The 15,787-nt window shown below is 45.1% G+C and overlaps 1 protein-coding gene across 1 annotated transcript in view; it reads right to left on the bottom strand.

Moving 5' to 3' along the window:
- LOC135906345 (uncharacterized) overlaps positions 1-11,872 on the bottom strand; it is a 37,214-nt gene extending 25,342 nt beyond the window's left edge. Inside the window, exons 1-3 of the mRNA XM_065437686.1 lie at positions 11,600-11,872; positions 9,182-9,370; positions 480-611 (exon numbers count right to left, since the gene is read on the bottom strand). Coding sequence (XP_065293758.1) covers positions 480-611; positions 9,182-9,370; positions 11,600-11,669 — 391 coding nt within the window. The 5' untranslated portion in view covers positions 11,670-11,872. The remainder of the gene's footprint in view (positions 1-479; positions 612-9,181; positions 9,371-11,599) is intronic.
- Between the last annotated feature and the right edge of the window lie 3,915 nt (positions 11,873-15,787).

Below are 15,787 nucleotides of genomic sequence, written 5' to 3'. Positions count from 1 at the left end.
CGATCCCGCGACCTCGTGCTCAGCAGCCCAACACCATAGCCACTGAGCAACCACGAAGTCGCGGGATCGAATTCCAGTCACGGCGGCCGCATTTCGATGGGGACGAAATGCGAAAACACCCGTGTACTTAGATTTAGGTGCACCTTAAAGAACCCCAGGTGGTCGAAATTTCCGGAGTCCTCCACTATACGGCGTGCCTCATAATCAGAAACTGGTTTTGGCACGTAAAACCCCACAATCTAATCTAATTAAATCAACGCCGCACAACACTGACGCTGTGTCGTGTGTTCCCTTAATCTTGGTCCCGTGTTAGCGATGTTTGCAGTAGGATTTTCCAAACTTTATTTTTCCTTATTCCCCCATTAGAACGCGGCCACCGGGGCCAAACGCGAGCGTAACACCTGTGCCCTCGCGTTCCCATTCGTAGGAACCTTACATCACACTCACAGTAGTATTTTGCCTCTTTTTTTCTCGCTTACCGGTGATAGGGGGGCACAGGCACCACTGGCAGCGATGAGTGGGCGTCGCCGTCTCCTTCTCGCACTCGGACGGGCACGTCAGCTCGGGGCAGTGGCGCTTCTGGGGAGACTGCACTCCCGACCTCGGGTCACCTGTGCCAACAGAGAGCAAACGCGGCGCTTTAGTATGCAAGGGAGCGCGCCCTGAGTGTGAAGGAAAAAAAAGAAAGAAAAGACTTAACGCCCCTTGAAGACAACAAGGCGAAACCGCTACCGGCAGCTACAGTTCTCAAGGACACCAGTGCCGGAGTCAATGCAATTGCACAGGCACCACTGGCAGCGATGAGTGGGCGATGAGTGGGCGATGAGTGGGCGATGAATGGGCGGTGAGTGGGCGATGAGTGGGCGATGAGTGGTCGATGAGTGGGCGATGAGTGGGCGATAGCGGAATATGTATTTTTTGAGATGATTACGATAATCAGTGGTGTACTATGGTGTATTTGATGCGATAGCTTAGACTGTCTTATTTCGTTTTAGAAAGCGTTCTATATGTTTGCCGTTTCTTTATATGTGCATTTGGTTCTGAAACAGCCTTGCTTTCGTGCGGCATTGTTTTATTTTTTCGTGTGTGCGTCACATAGACATGGACGTGGACCACGATCGTCTCAGAAACGTTGCCTATATTTGCTTCGCCGATAAAGTTAGTTTTATGCTGATCTCAATACTTGGTCGTATGAAAATCTGATCGTACGTTATTTATGCGCACATGTTTCGCTCCTGATGGCACCACAACTCACTTCGCGACCTCAAAATTTTTGTTGAGAACAGCCCATAGAGTACCCACAAAAAACCGCCAAGCCGATTTCAAATTATATTCAAAAGTTTATTCAAGCGCAACAACGTCGTGACGTGAATGCAGCTCCACAATAGCCAGAAGGTACTGCGGACTTATGTTTTACTGGACTTCTTTAGCTGGTCAAGAACCACTAAGCTAAACCTTTTGTTGTCGTGATGGCTTGTTCTGAGCACGATTTCTCCTCGCCTAGCTGAACTAATTTTTGTGACCTTCGTGACGGAGGAGGAGGAGGAAAAACTTTATTCTGGTCCTGTACAAGGTGTTGCCACCTGCCTGGCTAGTCCCATGTTGGGACCGGGAGGTCAAGCCTCCTAGCCCTATCACGGGCGTACTGGACAGCCAGGACTCGAGGGATATGATCTGGAGATACGACAGGAGCCAGAAAATAAATGGCTCTAGCACACTTGGTTTTGCGGAGACTTTCTGAATATAATTTTCGAAATATTCACACTGTTTTATTCTTTCTATTTTTTGCTTTCTTTTTGCGAGAAAGCAGATCGACTCTTAGTGGGCAAACGGTACCTATCGAGGCATCCAGAATAAAACAGTTGTCAGTCTCACGTTTCTTTTTTTGCGCTAAGAAAAAATGATGGAAGAAAGTAAGGATGAAAAGACATAATCAAAACAATTCAAGAAGTCAGTCAGGTCTTTGTCATTTTGTCGTAGTACAAAGCGCTTTGAGAGCGCGATTTGCAAGTTCTCCGTTCGCAGGCACAAGAAAACAATTGCATCAAAAATTTAACGCTACAGGGAAAGCTATAGAAGCTGGAACGTTGCGACAGGATGGCAGCTCACACGCTCATTATATATAAAAAAATACAATCTGGAGTGGGAAATGTGCCCGCATATTCAAGGTCATTATTGTGGTAGGATTATTATATAGCACGTGTGCGTGAAGTTTGAGCAGTTGCACGTGTTTCAATTACGAAATTACGGCGCAAGGTGTCGCTAGCGCAAGGTGTCGATAGACACCGCTAGACCTCACCTTAAGCGGTGCGGACAAAGCCGGGCGAGAGAAACACCCCTAGAACACTAGAATCCTCTTTTCTATGTGATATTTGCCTTCACTCAGCCCTCAGCCCCACTACACTATTAAGTAACTTACACCCTTAAACATTATTACGGGTGTGATTTTGTCTAAAACTCACACCCTTACATCCAAAAATGGTGTAAGAGGGAGAGTTATACATACATTTACACCCTTATTTTTGAGGGTGTAAATGTATAATGTATATGTATAAAGTAAATGTATAAATGCAAGGGTGTGAAAGTGTAAGGGTGTACGTGTACCCTGCTCACGCGCACGGGCGGTAAGTGCTGTCCAGCACGCGATCCCACAGCGCATAAGACGCCGCAACTTTGAGAACTGAGCGGTGAGGTCATCAGCGAAATCATGCGCGCCACCAATCATGGTATGATTGTGAATGCGACCTTCCAGAACAGCCTTTTAAAAAGAAGAAAGAAAGAAATCGGAGCCGAATTTAAAAAGCCTTTAGTTAGTAAGCGCTCTTTCCTATTGGGTTGCAGTCTTGGCTAATGATGTGTCCTGCGCCATGATTGGCTGAAATTTTTTCTTACGAACAGTTCTAGCATAAGGACGTTTTGGTGAATACGAGCCAGATGTATACCGTTCTTCGCTCGTTAGCGGAAGTGCTGAACGCGCAAATTCCCCAACTTCCTTATGATTAAATTAGTGCTTTAGGCAGATTCTTGGTGTCCTGAATTACTTGCCTTTTGCTTAAGATGTATTAGAACTCTGTTCGACGTTCATTTGAAACAAATAAAGAACACAAAAGAATTAATGAAGACAGGTATTCTCTCAGTAATTCATGTCTTGCCATTTAAAGCGACAATTATTAAAGCTATCACGCTGTCGATTAGCACAATCTATCGACGAGCGAATCCTTCGTTGTGCTTGTCCTTTCCCCTTGAACAGTTGCTTATGGCCTTCTCTTTTTCTACTTATTTCTGATCCGTTTGGTTCAAGGCCCTCACGGATGTGGCAATAAATAAAAATGGAAGAAAATTTTTGTAGTCAAGCAACTCAGCAATGCTTTTATAAAAACAACATGTAAATTTGCATAGTTTCAGTGTATAACGACGTCCTTCCTTTCGCGCTCTTTCAAGCGCTTGTGTTGTAATTTTTAGCCAGCGAAAGCATGCACTCGCTGCTTTCCTTTTTTTTTTGTCTTCTTATCATTACTTCGTTTCGAAACTAGGAAGTAACTTTCTATCGCCGGAATATCGTGTGACACCGTTTGCGCCCGCTCCTCGCCGAGTGCAATTTTCCAACACGCTGTAGACCACCTAATGCGAAAACGGTCGTGTTACCCCCCCATTCAGAGCCCGTACCACTGCTTGTTGAGCCTTTGCAGCATCCTCACCTCTCTCCACCCCTCCCCCGCACTCCCCGGTTATCTTCTCCGTAACACATTCAATTTTCTCCTCTCGCGCTTCCGCTCATCTAACGATCCCCGAATCGGGTCACTTCCATAACGCCGCTGATCACGTCTCCATCGCTGGAGCAGTTTCGAAAGCGTGTCGCGGCTTTGGTGATGCCTGTTGCTCTCTCTCTCTCTTTCTCTCTCTCTGCGTCGCAAACTTTATCGTTAAGCGGCTGTCGAGTTCTCACTTTCCCCCCCTTTTTTTATCGGTTACTGTGCAGTGCGTTTCTCTCTTCGCATGTTTAAATGCTGTGACGGCCTTCATTAGTGATAAAGTGGCTACTTTGCTTCCAAGTTGATTGATTGTGTCACGGCTGTCCCCTTAAAGATGAGACGCACATCATCTTCTTCCAGAACTGCTGGGACAGGCCTTTGCTTTCTGAATTTCTTTTATCCAAAGAATAGAAAACTTCGTTCTAAAGACCCCGCTCACTTTTTCACAGACGTGCGTATTATGCAACATGATTGATTGATTGATCGATTGATTGATCGATTGATTGATCGATCGATTGATTGATTGATTGATTGATTGATTGATTGATTGATTGATTGATTAATTAATTAATTGATTGATTGATTGATTGATTGATTGATTGATTGATTGATTGATTGATTGATTGATTGATTGATTGATTGATTAGTAATTGGGCGGAGCAGCATATGTTGAAAAATTGCCTTAGGGCTTTAAGAATGAGAGGACATACGAGAATTTTTAGATAAATATGTCTTAACTCAAAATTACACTGACCCAGGCTGTGCATCTCAGTCACTGGCACCGGTTTCAAGATATCCTCTCACAATCTAGGGGCGGAAATCATTGGCGTTCCAATTATTATTCTCCCAGCAAGCCTTCCTGATGCGTTGCGGGATGTAACTTTGTGGAACACGTGTACTTGTTGGCGCACTTAGAGAAGTGTTTTGGTCTCAGTATGCGTCTACTAATTGAACAGTTTGGCAGCTGTCACGCTTCAATTCCATACTTTTAATTTATGATATAAGGTAATTGAATAATAAATTCATAATCAAATATCTGTTGACTGTAGGCTTTATCGCCCATTTTCATTATGGTGCTATAATTTCTTCTGTCCACCAGGTGGAATAAACCGCCACCAAAAGTAGCCCTTCCACCTGTACAGCGTTTATTTTTCACTTAATTAGAGGCTTTTTATCAGATTAGATGTTAGCTTACGTTGAGCCGGATATCTCACCACGATTTGTTGTTCGAACCTGACGCCCACCATTAGTATCGCTGTGCCTTAGCAGCGTCCGGGGGCTGCAATTTTCGTTTAATAGGAATGGAAGAAAAGAAAGGATGGCCGTATCTCACACTTTAAAGCATTCTTCTCGCAGGCGAGAAGTGATCAGCTCGAATTCGTCTCCTAGTCAAAGCATGCGATCGGCATACTTGCCTTTATATAGAAGGAGTAGTCATAGTAGCAGAATTTAATTATAGAAAGAGCAAAGAGGTCATCGCGAGCTTGAGCTCTCTTACCTGCTACTCGGCGCAGGGAAAGGAGAAAGGGGGAACGAAATAGGGATGGAGGATTATGTTGATAAGGGTATCAGTGCGACGGTGCCAGTCGTTAAGAGGAAGCTTTAGCACGGCCCGAACTCCGACACCGCCTATTCAAACACACGTAAAACGCAGAAATGCATTTGTGAGATAACTCCTGGGCCGATTTTAATGAAATTGTCGACATTTGAGCGACCAATCTAAATTGTAGTGTCTGTTGGAAGCGGCAATTTTATTTATTGCCTTAATGTTTTTACAAGGATCTTTATATAATTGTGTGTATAAAAAATGGGAACCCAAAATTTACAAATGTGTCCCTCTGTATCTAAAATAGATATCGCCGTTATGTAAATTGAATTAATCAGAACATCCAAAGCGGACAAACTTCATGCATTAATTTATGTATTATGTGAATTTGTTACAATATTTACAAATGGGTTTCAAAAGTGCTGCTCGCATATTAATGGTGTAATTGAAGACCATGTATTTTCCAGATTCGACCAGAAGACCAAATTCGTCCGCTTTAGATGTGCTATATAGATGCCATTTGCCGAATCGGGATATCGTTTTTTATTGCTGAGTAACAGAGTTGTAAACTTGATAGTTTCGTTTTCTGAAAACTTGCTGTTTTTGACAATTTTTTTTTTCAAAATAATGAACGACCTAAATAAAGAATCTGCTTCCAACAGTCATTAGATTTTAACTTTTTCTTTTAAATGCAACAAACCTCATCAAATATGGTGCAGTGGTTGCCGAGAAGGACGATTTCTCCTTTTCCGTGCACTCGTATTTAAATGGGAGCACCCGAGCTAAAGCTTCCCATTAACACAGTAGCATATTTAATGTGTTGAGTCATGTCCCACGTGGTGTAAAAATTGTGACATGGCCCGTACTGTTATTGTAGTATATGTCGCGTGAGGTCAAGGACCAAGAACAAAAGTCAACTGAGAATGCCCCTGCGTCGATGTTTGCCACAGAAGAGGCTAAAGCCCATCACTCCTCTCTGTATGTTCGGCCGGCGCAAAATGTATGCGTTAGCGTCTCCAGTACCTGGCCTGTTACATGGCTCGGCATAGTTTTTTTATTATTATTTGAAGTTCGCAAACAGTGCCATAGAAAACATAGCACAGCCTTGAAAGTCTTTCTTTCTTTCTTTCTTTCTTTCTTTCTTTCTTTCTTTCTTTCTTTCTTTCTTTCTTTCTTTCTTTCTTTCTTTCTTTCTTTCTTTCTTTTTTGCTACCTGGCGTCGCCTACGTGCTCGTCTTCAAGCTAGTCTCTCGTTCTGCATAGCAGCCTTCGTTTATCGATGTGTCTTTGCTCAAAGCATCAGGTCTCGGCTAAGGAAGCTTCGTTTCCGATGTTTGCTCGTGCCGGTCGGGACATCAACTCTGATGCATCGTTTCAGGTTCGAAGCGGCGTATGCAGGTAGCTTTCTGTATTGTATACGTCGTTCTAATATGCCTTGTTGCACGTGCGACCATTCAGGACAGAACGTAGAGCACATCTTTGCAGCTCAAACTTAGGACAGCTTATGAGGACGCAGAATGAATTCTCGTAAGCTGTCTTTATAAGTTTGAGCAGCAAGGATGGGCTTTGAGTTCAGCAATGAATCACCTGATCATTGTCCTTCCAGTGTAAAAATATTGCTTGAACTATGGAGTAACGGGTCATTAATGCTCTAAAAGCCTTGTAAAAATTTATTAAAATGTGCACGGAAGCGTTATATGCTGCCACAGTTTCCAACAGACAAGTCCTATACGGGCAACATCTTAAACTATGGGATTTATCTTACAGTCAACTGAAATTCTTATATTAATAACCTACTTTAATGAAAGGGATACTGTATTGACGAAGATAGGTCCACCTATCGAAACGTTGGCCAGCCTGTCTGAGGTACTTCAACCCTGTTTAAAAAAGTTTATACCATAGTTATGCATTAACACTTATCATGTCCCTGTGTGTGCGTTTTATTTTGCAATATTCGATTAACTTTACTGATTAACTGATTTGTGTTTAATTGCAGAAACTGCAGAACTTGCCATTTTGTTGCTGTTTTATTTTCATTATCTTTGTTCAATATTGGCTGTTTAAACACGCTGGCAAAATGTGCTTCTCTGCCGGAACGTTTTTCGTATCATGTGTTATTAACCTTCTGTGATTAAACAAATTATTGTTTTCGAAGAAGCCCGTGACAAACTAGCTGCTGAAATAGTTCTATATTCATCTAGTAAATCACCCACTCACTTCGTTATAAAACAGAGCACGAGCAACTCTTACAATTGTGGTGTCTCAACGCGAATGAAAAAGAGAGCGCAGGGATGCGGTACTAAAAAAAGGACCATGCACAAGACGAATGCTATAACCTTTCTTTTTCATGTTGTTTCGAATTACACCGTGTAATGGTCCGTATTTACCGCACGACGCATTGATCTTTTCCGTCTGATTTCCTCCCGCTATTTGTAATAAAAGTATTGTGAGTGTGAAGATGGGGGTGGGGGGGGGGGGGGAGGGGGGGTTGCAGTACGAAGCTGTATTCCGCTATACGACATCAATCGCGCGTTCCCGCTATGCTGAAACTGTCGATTGTCTCCCTCCGGATGTCGTGTGTCATCTGAGCAACACGGGTCTTAGATTTACAGCTGTCAATAGGCGCACGAATAACTATGTACTAACGCTTTACTGCCTTCCTTCATCGTCTTATCTAATGTCCTTATTTTTTTTTACTCTTCTTTTATGCGAAGCATATTACGAGGGCTCAACCCAGCTCCTCAGGCGCGGCGGTGACCATGAAATCACGTGACACCGTGACGTCACGACAGAGGAGAAGTGGCTTTGGCTCAACTCTTGCAAGACGGGCTGGGTGGGAATCGAACCAGGGTCTCCGGAGTGTGGGACGGAGACGCTACCACTGAGCCACGAGTACAACGCTTCAAAGCGGTACAAAAGCGCCTCTATAGTGAATGCGGTGTTGCCTTAGAAACGCGCTGTTTCTAAGGCGTGCGTCTCTTGCTCAGGCGCACATTTCGTTGCCGCGCCGAACGCTGCTTTGCTCGACGCTCACCGCGTCCAATGCGGGGCGCGTAGTCGCTGCCCTGTAGCCCATTGTCTTACACCCCTTGGCGGGTCGACGGGAACGCTGTCGCGTTCCACTCTTGAAGGCGAAGAAGTAATGCATGAGTTGTTTCTTCGTCTAGCCGAACCAAATATAGCCAAGCAACAGCAGTTCACCAGGCTAAACAGTGGTTCAACAACTAAAATAAAGGCTAGTATGCTTCGCATCCTGGGCTTAACCTTACCTAAGCCACAGCCATTTTTTGCCTCTGAGCAGAGTATCACGATAGATGACTTCTCAATCTCTGTACAACGAAAGTCCCTGAAAGCGATTATATGTCGCCGCGTTGAGCACAACCACAGAATTCTTTACAAAAGTTACTAAAGTGCACCAGTGCTACTCCGGCGCTATAGTGTCTATGGAAGCTGCAATTATGGCTGTTCATCAAGCGTGGAAAGGACGACTAGTACGTCGATTTGCGTGAACTTCGTTCTTCTATAGCTTGAAGCAACATCGCAAATTTACCACGCTGAGCAGAAAGTTGCGTTATAAATGCATCGATTTGCAATCTATATTCATGTGCGCAGACTCTTATCGCCTTCATGCGTACAGAAAAGTATGATCGTTTGGAAATTTAGGCCGATAAAGGCAGATAAAGTGTTATAAATAGCGCCACAAGGATGTCCGAAGCCGCGAGCAAGGCAAGGCAAATCTATGAACTACCCGTAATTATCATGGCAGCTGGGGGATCGCATTGCCAGAATTATCTCTAGTAGTTTTAGTAGGAAGTTCTACGCTCTCCATGCTGGCATGACGGCCGGACGAGGAAAGGAAGCTAGCCCCTTTTCGTTCACTCACCATCGCAAACGCACTCGGGACATTTGGCGGTTGTGCTCTTCTCCTCGTGACATCCGGGTCCGCACACCAGCAGAGGGCAGTCGCCGTTGCAGTCGCACACCAGGCAGCCGTCGTCGCCCACCTTGGTCTTGCAGTCCTTGTTGGCGCACTGCGGTTCCGGGCAGTCCAGGGCACCCTTGGCAGTTTTCTCTGTCGCCGAGGTGGGCAGATACACGTTATAGGTCAATAAAACTTGGTGCTGGGCTAGTTGGTGATGCAGTCTTTAAAACTGAAGGTAGCGCTAAAAAGGGACGGACACATGTTGAAAAGACGACACGACGACGACGTTATAGGGTTCGGTCATGCGTCGCTTATTGTAAAACTCCGCGTACCAAGGAGTGAGAAAGAAAGAGAAGGCGAACTAGAGGATAACTACGATAGCTCTCTTTTGCTATATTGTCGGAAGAGGAAACGGTATAAAAGTTGTGACATATGCTTTAAGGCGGCCGCGATGCCTAAAAAGTAAAGAAAGAAAGAAAGAAAGAAAGAGGAAGGAAGGAAGAACACCCGAGTAAGGGTACTGTAAGAGTACGCATGTAAGGACAATGCGTTGGTCTTTAAGTTCCATGGCAAGAAACCTTGATGCAGTAAACTGCCGCACCTGACGAACCTATGGTAGGCAGAACCTTGGTAGTGTGAGTCGGGCCGAGAAACAAACCTCCTCTAAGTGGTCCCTGGGGCCACCTATAGAATAGATGCGTTATCGAGGCCCTTGGCGTTCGCGATCGATGAAATAACGCACAACGCGGCAGTGTTTTACTGCAGCTCATTTAATATGTTGTTTGTTAGATGTTTCGCTGTTATTTCAGCTCTAATACACAGCTCCAGTGAGCGCGCGATTCTTGCTTCGCACTCTCGCGGAAAGCAGGAACGCGTGGTCCCTTTCTGAATAAGCGAATCGAGCGAAATTTGACATGTTGCCTTTCCACTCGCAACGTTCACGAAGAATTTAGAGAGCACCCGTTGTGGTTGGCTCAATGGCGATATGGCGTTCTGCTGCTGAGCGCGAGGTCTTAGGATCGACTCCCGACTAACCTTAGATTTAGCAGCACGTTAAGGAACTCCAGGTGGCTGCAGCTAGCAACACTTCGCCCCCTCCTTCTCCTCCTCCTAGGGAGTCAAAATTAATCGGGAGGCCTTAATTGTGCGACGTTCCTCATAACTCACTGTGTGGTTTCGGGACGTTAAACTACGCAAAATAAGCAAGAGATTGTTTCAACAAAACTCTAAATGAGTCGTCATTTTTAACGCACATGCCGTTCAGTAAAAGCGTGACGCGTTTGCAAACAAATGGCTAAGAAAAATCAAAGTGATATGAGTTGTCTGCCGAACAAAGTGCTTTGTTATTTTAATCAGGTATACAGCATAGGTGTATAGAACCTTTCTTATTAGTTAAGGCACGTGAAAACTATTTTTTTCGCCGAAAAGCGCGAGCCTGGAGCTCCTTGTCGAAAGAAATGCGAAGCCGTTATCGCAAAGAAAGTGCCAGTAGTATGCTGATGTTTTATGCTTACATCCGATGATAGATCGCACGCTTAGGAGCGACATCGCCTGCTACCATAAACAAGAAGACGTCACAAATTTGAGGGTCATGAGATAAAAATATCCCCGCAAAAAAAAATTACGAGATATTTGACACGTTGTATTTAAAAACAAATGCCACAAAAAGACGTTTATACAACACACTATACAGAAGCGAGGCAACCGTGCTTTTCTGATTAACATTGACTTCGAGAACTTGCGTTCGCCACATTTTTCATAACTTGGGGAGAAAAAATAGTCCTGTGGCGCACACTCATAAGATATAGCTTTAAGCTCATCGGATATTGTTCATTAATCCCCCGCATTTATTAAAAAAATTATTTTGATATTATGCTACTTTCTCAACAAGATAAGTGACAATTCGGCAGGCTACCTGCTTGATGAATCACTGTCCACTGGCTAGCAATTAACTCTAAACTATATTTTCAGTGCGTTGTCATCGATCTGACTATTGATGTTTCTTCTTCCTGTTGTTACTCGCCGGCGTGACTCTGCTAGCGTGAGGTCGCTTCCATTACTCAACCATGGTGACCGCATTATCGTCGGGCGGAATACACAATTTCAGGCGTAGTTGGATTTATTCGCACGTTAAACAACCTCAGGTGATCAGCATAAGCCTTGAGCACCTCACCCCACGGAATCTCGCATGGCCATGGTGCGTCCTCTGAACGTTAAATGTCATCGATCATCATACACTCTGCGGGCCCACATCTGAAACTCACTTCCCCTACGCAAACTGTCCGGAAGTCATGCATTCTCTCTTACTTTTCTTTCTTTTCTCTTTCTTTTCTTTTTATACCATAAAGAGACTGGCCATTTGATGCCGGCAAAACTCACCGTCCACGCAAGAGACCAAGGTCGACGTCGCCGCCAAGAAGAGCAGCAGAAGCGTCCTGTCGGCTCCCATGACAGCAGATGCTCTACGGCGCGAGTCCGCACACACAAAAAAACAAGGGACTCCTCTCCGTCGCGTGGTGGGGCCACGGCACGCGGTCGTGTCGTCGGCGGTGCCAACGCTGGCGTCGCGTCGTTCACTCGGCTCCCCAAGGCGGCGCCTCCTTATCGCGCCGGACAGACTGCAGCGGCGTCAGAATTCTGCGGCCGCGAGACGCTGTTGACCTTTGCGCGCGCGCGCTTGATGCGACCACACTCCACAAGATGGAGGAGGGGAGGGGTGGAATCTCTCGGCGAGATCTTACGCACGGCTGTCCATTTCCTTTCTCCCCTCTCCCCTCCCCCCCTCTCTCTCTCTTTCTCGCGGGCCATGATTAGGATCCATATCGCCTTCGTATAACTATCGATGGTGCTACGCTGGGCGCAGATCTGGCTAATATGCAATCGCGCTGTGGGCTGTTTCCTACCCGACGAGTGCTACGTTGCGAGTTCTGCTCTGCCTTCGTCTCAGCGACAACTGATTCATGACTCCGCATTTCTTTTTCGTTTCTTGCTGCCTTGATGTCATGTCGATGTTTGGTATGAAACTTGTCCTGTCCTCTCTTTCGCATTCAGCCTTTCTTTCGTAGATTCCTTCTTCGCGCTGTTTGGGCAGCAAGCCAGTACTTGCCCAGCAACGTATCTCTCTGACCTTATGATAAAGGTGCGTTGGACACGTACTGGCACAGCTGCTATGTGTTGTTAGTCCACTTCATTCACATTACGGCGGTTGTACGTTTTTCCACTGATCGAAGAACGGGCTATACATTCTTGCAATGTCAAGAAGCAGTCGTATCGTAGCCCGCCCACCGTCTCGAGGACTCCGCATTGAAACAATGCTGTTCGATTGTAAGTCGAAGAGTGGACGAGGAAAGATAAGCGCAAACACAACCTGCGTGCAGTTTATCATGAGGTTAAGATGGCGTCGCTTCGTAAATGGCCACTGTATTCGCTGCAGAGCAAGAAATCCCTGTCCTGACTTGAATCATGACGCTGTCGCACTTTTGAAACAGATCGGGCTTCGGTTTTTCTCGTGTATTCGCTTGTTCTTCTTGGGAGAAATAATTAAAGTATCATTTTAGTTTATTTCATAAAAAATTGCTTTCTGTAATTCTGGGGATTGCTTCAGGAGGCTCGGTCTTGCCGCTGTCGGCGAGTCTCTAAGGCACGTATAGAAAAAATGCAGCATTTCGCTGCCGCTCATAAAGGTTCCGTCAATAACTAGTAACTTTATCACTTCTATGAGGAATCAAAATAAAAACATCTCTTCAGATAACACGCACATCAGTCAGTAGGCCCAAGAAGACGGCCGACATTTCGTCAAAAAGTGTTGCTACTTTGACGTAACACAAGAACAGACGTAAAACTTCGGAAATGTTTAACACGAAATTATGACGCAATAAATATGGCAGCGCTTGAACTCAAATGCAGGTATGGATGTCAGGAAAGTTGGATGAGATGCTTCCATTTTCCTGTCCTCCTCGTCTCGGTGAATATGCATGCGTTTGAGATCGCAATTGACAGTGGATTTAAAAGCAAGCCTCGAGAATGAGCCTTTTCGTGCCTGCCATATGTCGGCGGACTCACTCATTTGTCGATCCACTCAAACTCACTCAAACTCGGAGCCACGCGTGAGTATGAGCCCTATAGTGAGACTGAGTGAGTCTGTCTGAGCCTGCATCTGAACCTGAAGGATTCAAGGTGAATCTGCGCGCATGCAAGCACGCATGCACGCACCAAATCAAACAAATCAGCTGATCGTGCAGCAGGCAAACGCAACGTGACCACTGTGAGGCCATTACTTACATATCTTTAATTGAGTAGTTACCCTTACCGCGTGATCTGATGTTTGTGAGTCCGGGTGGGTTATGAATCTGCAAATTTGAATAAAATAAGACTGAGTGTGCGAGCCTGCGTGAGTCTGTGAATCCATGAGCCGGAACCCATGACTTCGTGAGTCTGAGTAACCGAGCTTGAGCCGGAGGTTGCTAACGCTAAATCTGAGGGAGCCAGGCTGGGTGTTATTTGTAGTGTGCTTGAGTTCTAGTGAGACCTAAATTTCTTTTCTCACGGTGATTCCAAACCCTTACCGAGAAGCGATAATTAAAACAGTGTGGTGTTCTTTGCAGGAAGGCAGAAGGCTCTGTGTAACAAAAGTCTCGTCTCACAAAAGGTATATATTTTCCACTGAAACAATAAATTACTCGGATTGTGAACCTGGCATGACAAAAAGACTTTGACATTTCGGTGTTATTGTACAGCAAATTTATCTTTTATGTTATTTTCGCATCCAGCACTGGGATGGTCCCAATGCAAGAATGAACTGGCTTTGTCGCAACAAACGGGTTCTTGCAGGGAAGCTTTCTTAACTATGAAAATAAATTTTTGCCAAACGAGATGACAATGGCAGCTGACATGTGTTTAAACCATTAATAATATATATATCCCATAGTTTCGGATTACGTGAGCCGCGCGTATGTTTACTTAAGGGCTCACCTTGTACAGCAATGAAAAAAATTGCCCACAGTAGAAAAACCTTTAGATTTCTTTTTGTCTTGAGCTACATACATCTTTAGTTCTACAAGTGTGCTAGATTTTAAGCAAACGTACATATACATTTCGAACTTTCGCAGGTGAGGAATCTTACTATAGTCGAAGTGCATATACAACTCGATCTTATCAAGTGATTAGAGTCCTCGACTATGAAAACAGCGGACAGGCCGGAAAACAACACGTTGTTCGGATGTGCTAATGTCTGCGACGCAAAGTTAAACCATTTACCGAGCTAGTGCTTCGCCGATATCGCGCGACGACCACCGTATTGGTGCTGATTGCTATAAGCGACAGCATTTTTAGATATCTTTATCGACATTTCATTCTTTTATGCAACAGAAGCGGACTCGTCCGCGAGAAGGAACTAGGCTTCTTAAGAATGTCTTTTTTAGGTAAAACTCTTTAATTTGAAAACGCATTTAGCGCCAGCAAACAAGGACGGAGGGGAGACGACACCACAATGCGCTAACTTCAACAACTTGATTTTCAGGAAATACACCTATATAACCCATGCACAGTGGCGCCACCTCATCCAAATCTTGACCATCCAAAAAAGCCGTCTCCTTTTCTAACAAGTCGACCGCAGGGGCACTAACACACGTACCACTACTCCGCCAGATAGTCTGAGCCTCAATAATTTCTCGCACGTCTTTATCTTTGGGCTTCGCAAGAACCCGGCAGGATCCATACACCGGCGCACAGGCGCATTCCGGACAGTGAGTTGATTAAATATGTTTTCAGTTTACCAACACGCCCAACAAATGGAAATGCTCTTTATTTTGTTGGAAACTCGACCGCGATCTTTGAAAGAGAGAAGATATGCTAATTGGTTAAATGAACTAGCTGCCGCCATATTTGTGCATGAACGGCAGTAACGTTTGGCGATATTAGCGTCTCGTTTGTAAAGTTTTACCACGGCAACTTATTTGATAACCTTCCTTGGCCTACGTGGGGTTTCGCGGTCACGGCGTTTCTCGCAATGCTCCCATTCAGTCACTATATATAGCCGTCAACTAAGTTGCTCTAAAGAAACTTACGAAACAAGAAACGGACCGCAACTGGCAACTTGCTTCGTGACAGGAATATTGCTGCAGATTGCATGACAGAGTGCTGATTATCAGGTACACGAAATGCCACTTTCGCCTTGGGTCTGCATTTCGCTGGTGGCAAGAAGTACGCCTAGACACGGCAACGCTTTCACTGGAACTGGTGACAGACGCACAGATTGAAGGTATATCAAGCCTATCCCGCCTCTTTCGTAATTACCTGGTGTTGCAGAGCAGTAACTGAACGACGAGAGTGATCAGTCGAGATTAGGCAAATGGGTAGGTCGTAGCAAGGTAGTCGCGGACAACCACCGATGCCTTCAAGAGGCTGACGTAAGCGGAGTCCCGACCGCTGCGTCTGCTGCATCCCAGAAGCGATATCGCTGAACGAAGTTCTCGTTAAACGGCGATCTCAGGCTCCCGCCCATTATCATATAAGAATATTTTTAGCTCGTTGAAAGCCATCAAGAATGGCCGATGCACGATAAGGCAG

This window comes from Dermacentor albipictus, chromosome 5 (genome assembly GCF_038994185.2).
Source record: "Dermacentor albipictus isolate Rhodes 1998 colony chromosome 5, USDA_Dalb.pri_finalv2, whole genome shotgun sequence".
In the NCBI taxonomy this organism is placed as follows: domain Eukaryota; kingdom Metazoa; phylum Arthropoda; class Arachnida; order Ixodida; family Ixodidae; genus Dermacentor; species Dermacentor albipictus.
Note: the sequence above shows the minus strand (reverse complement) of the source record. Positions and strands in the feature narration are given on the sequence as shown.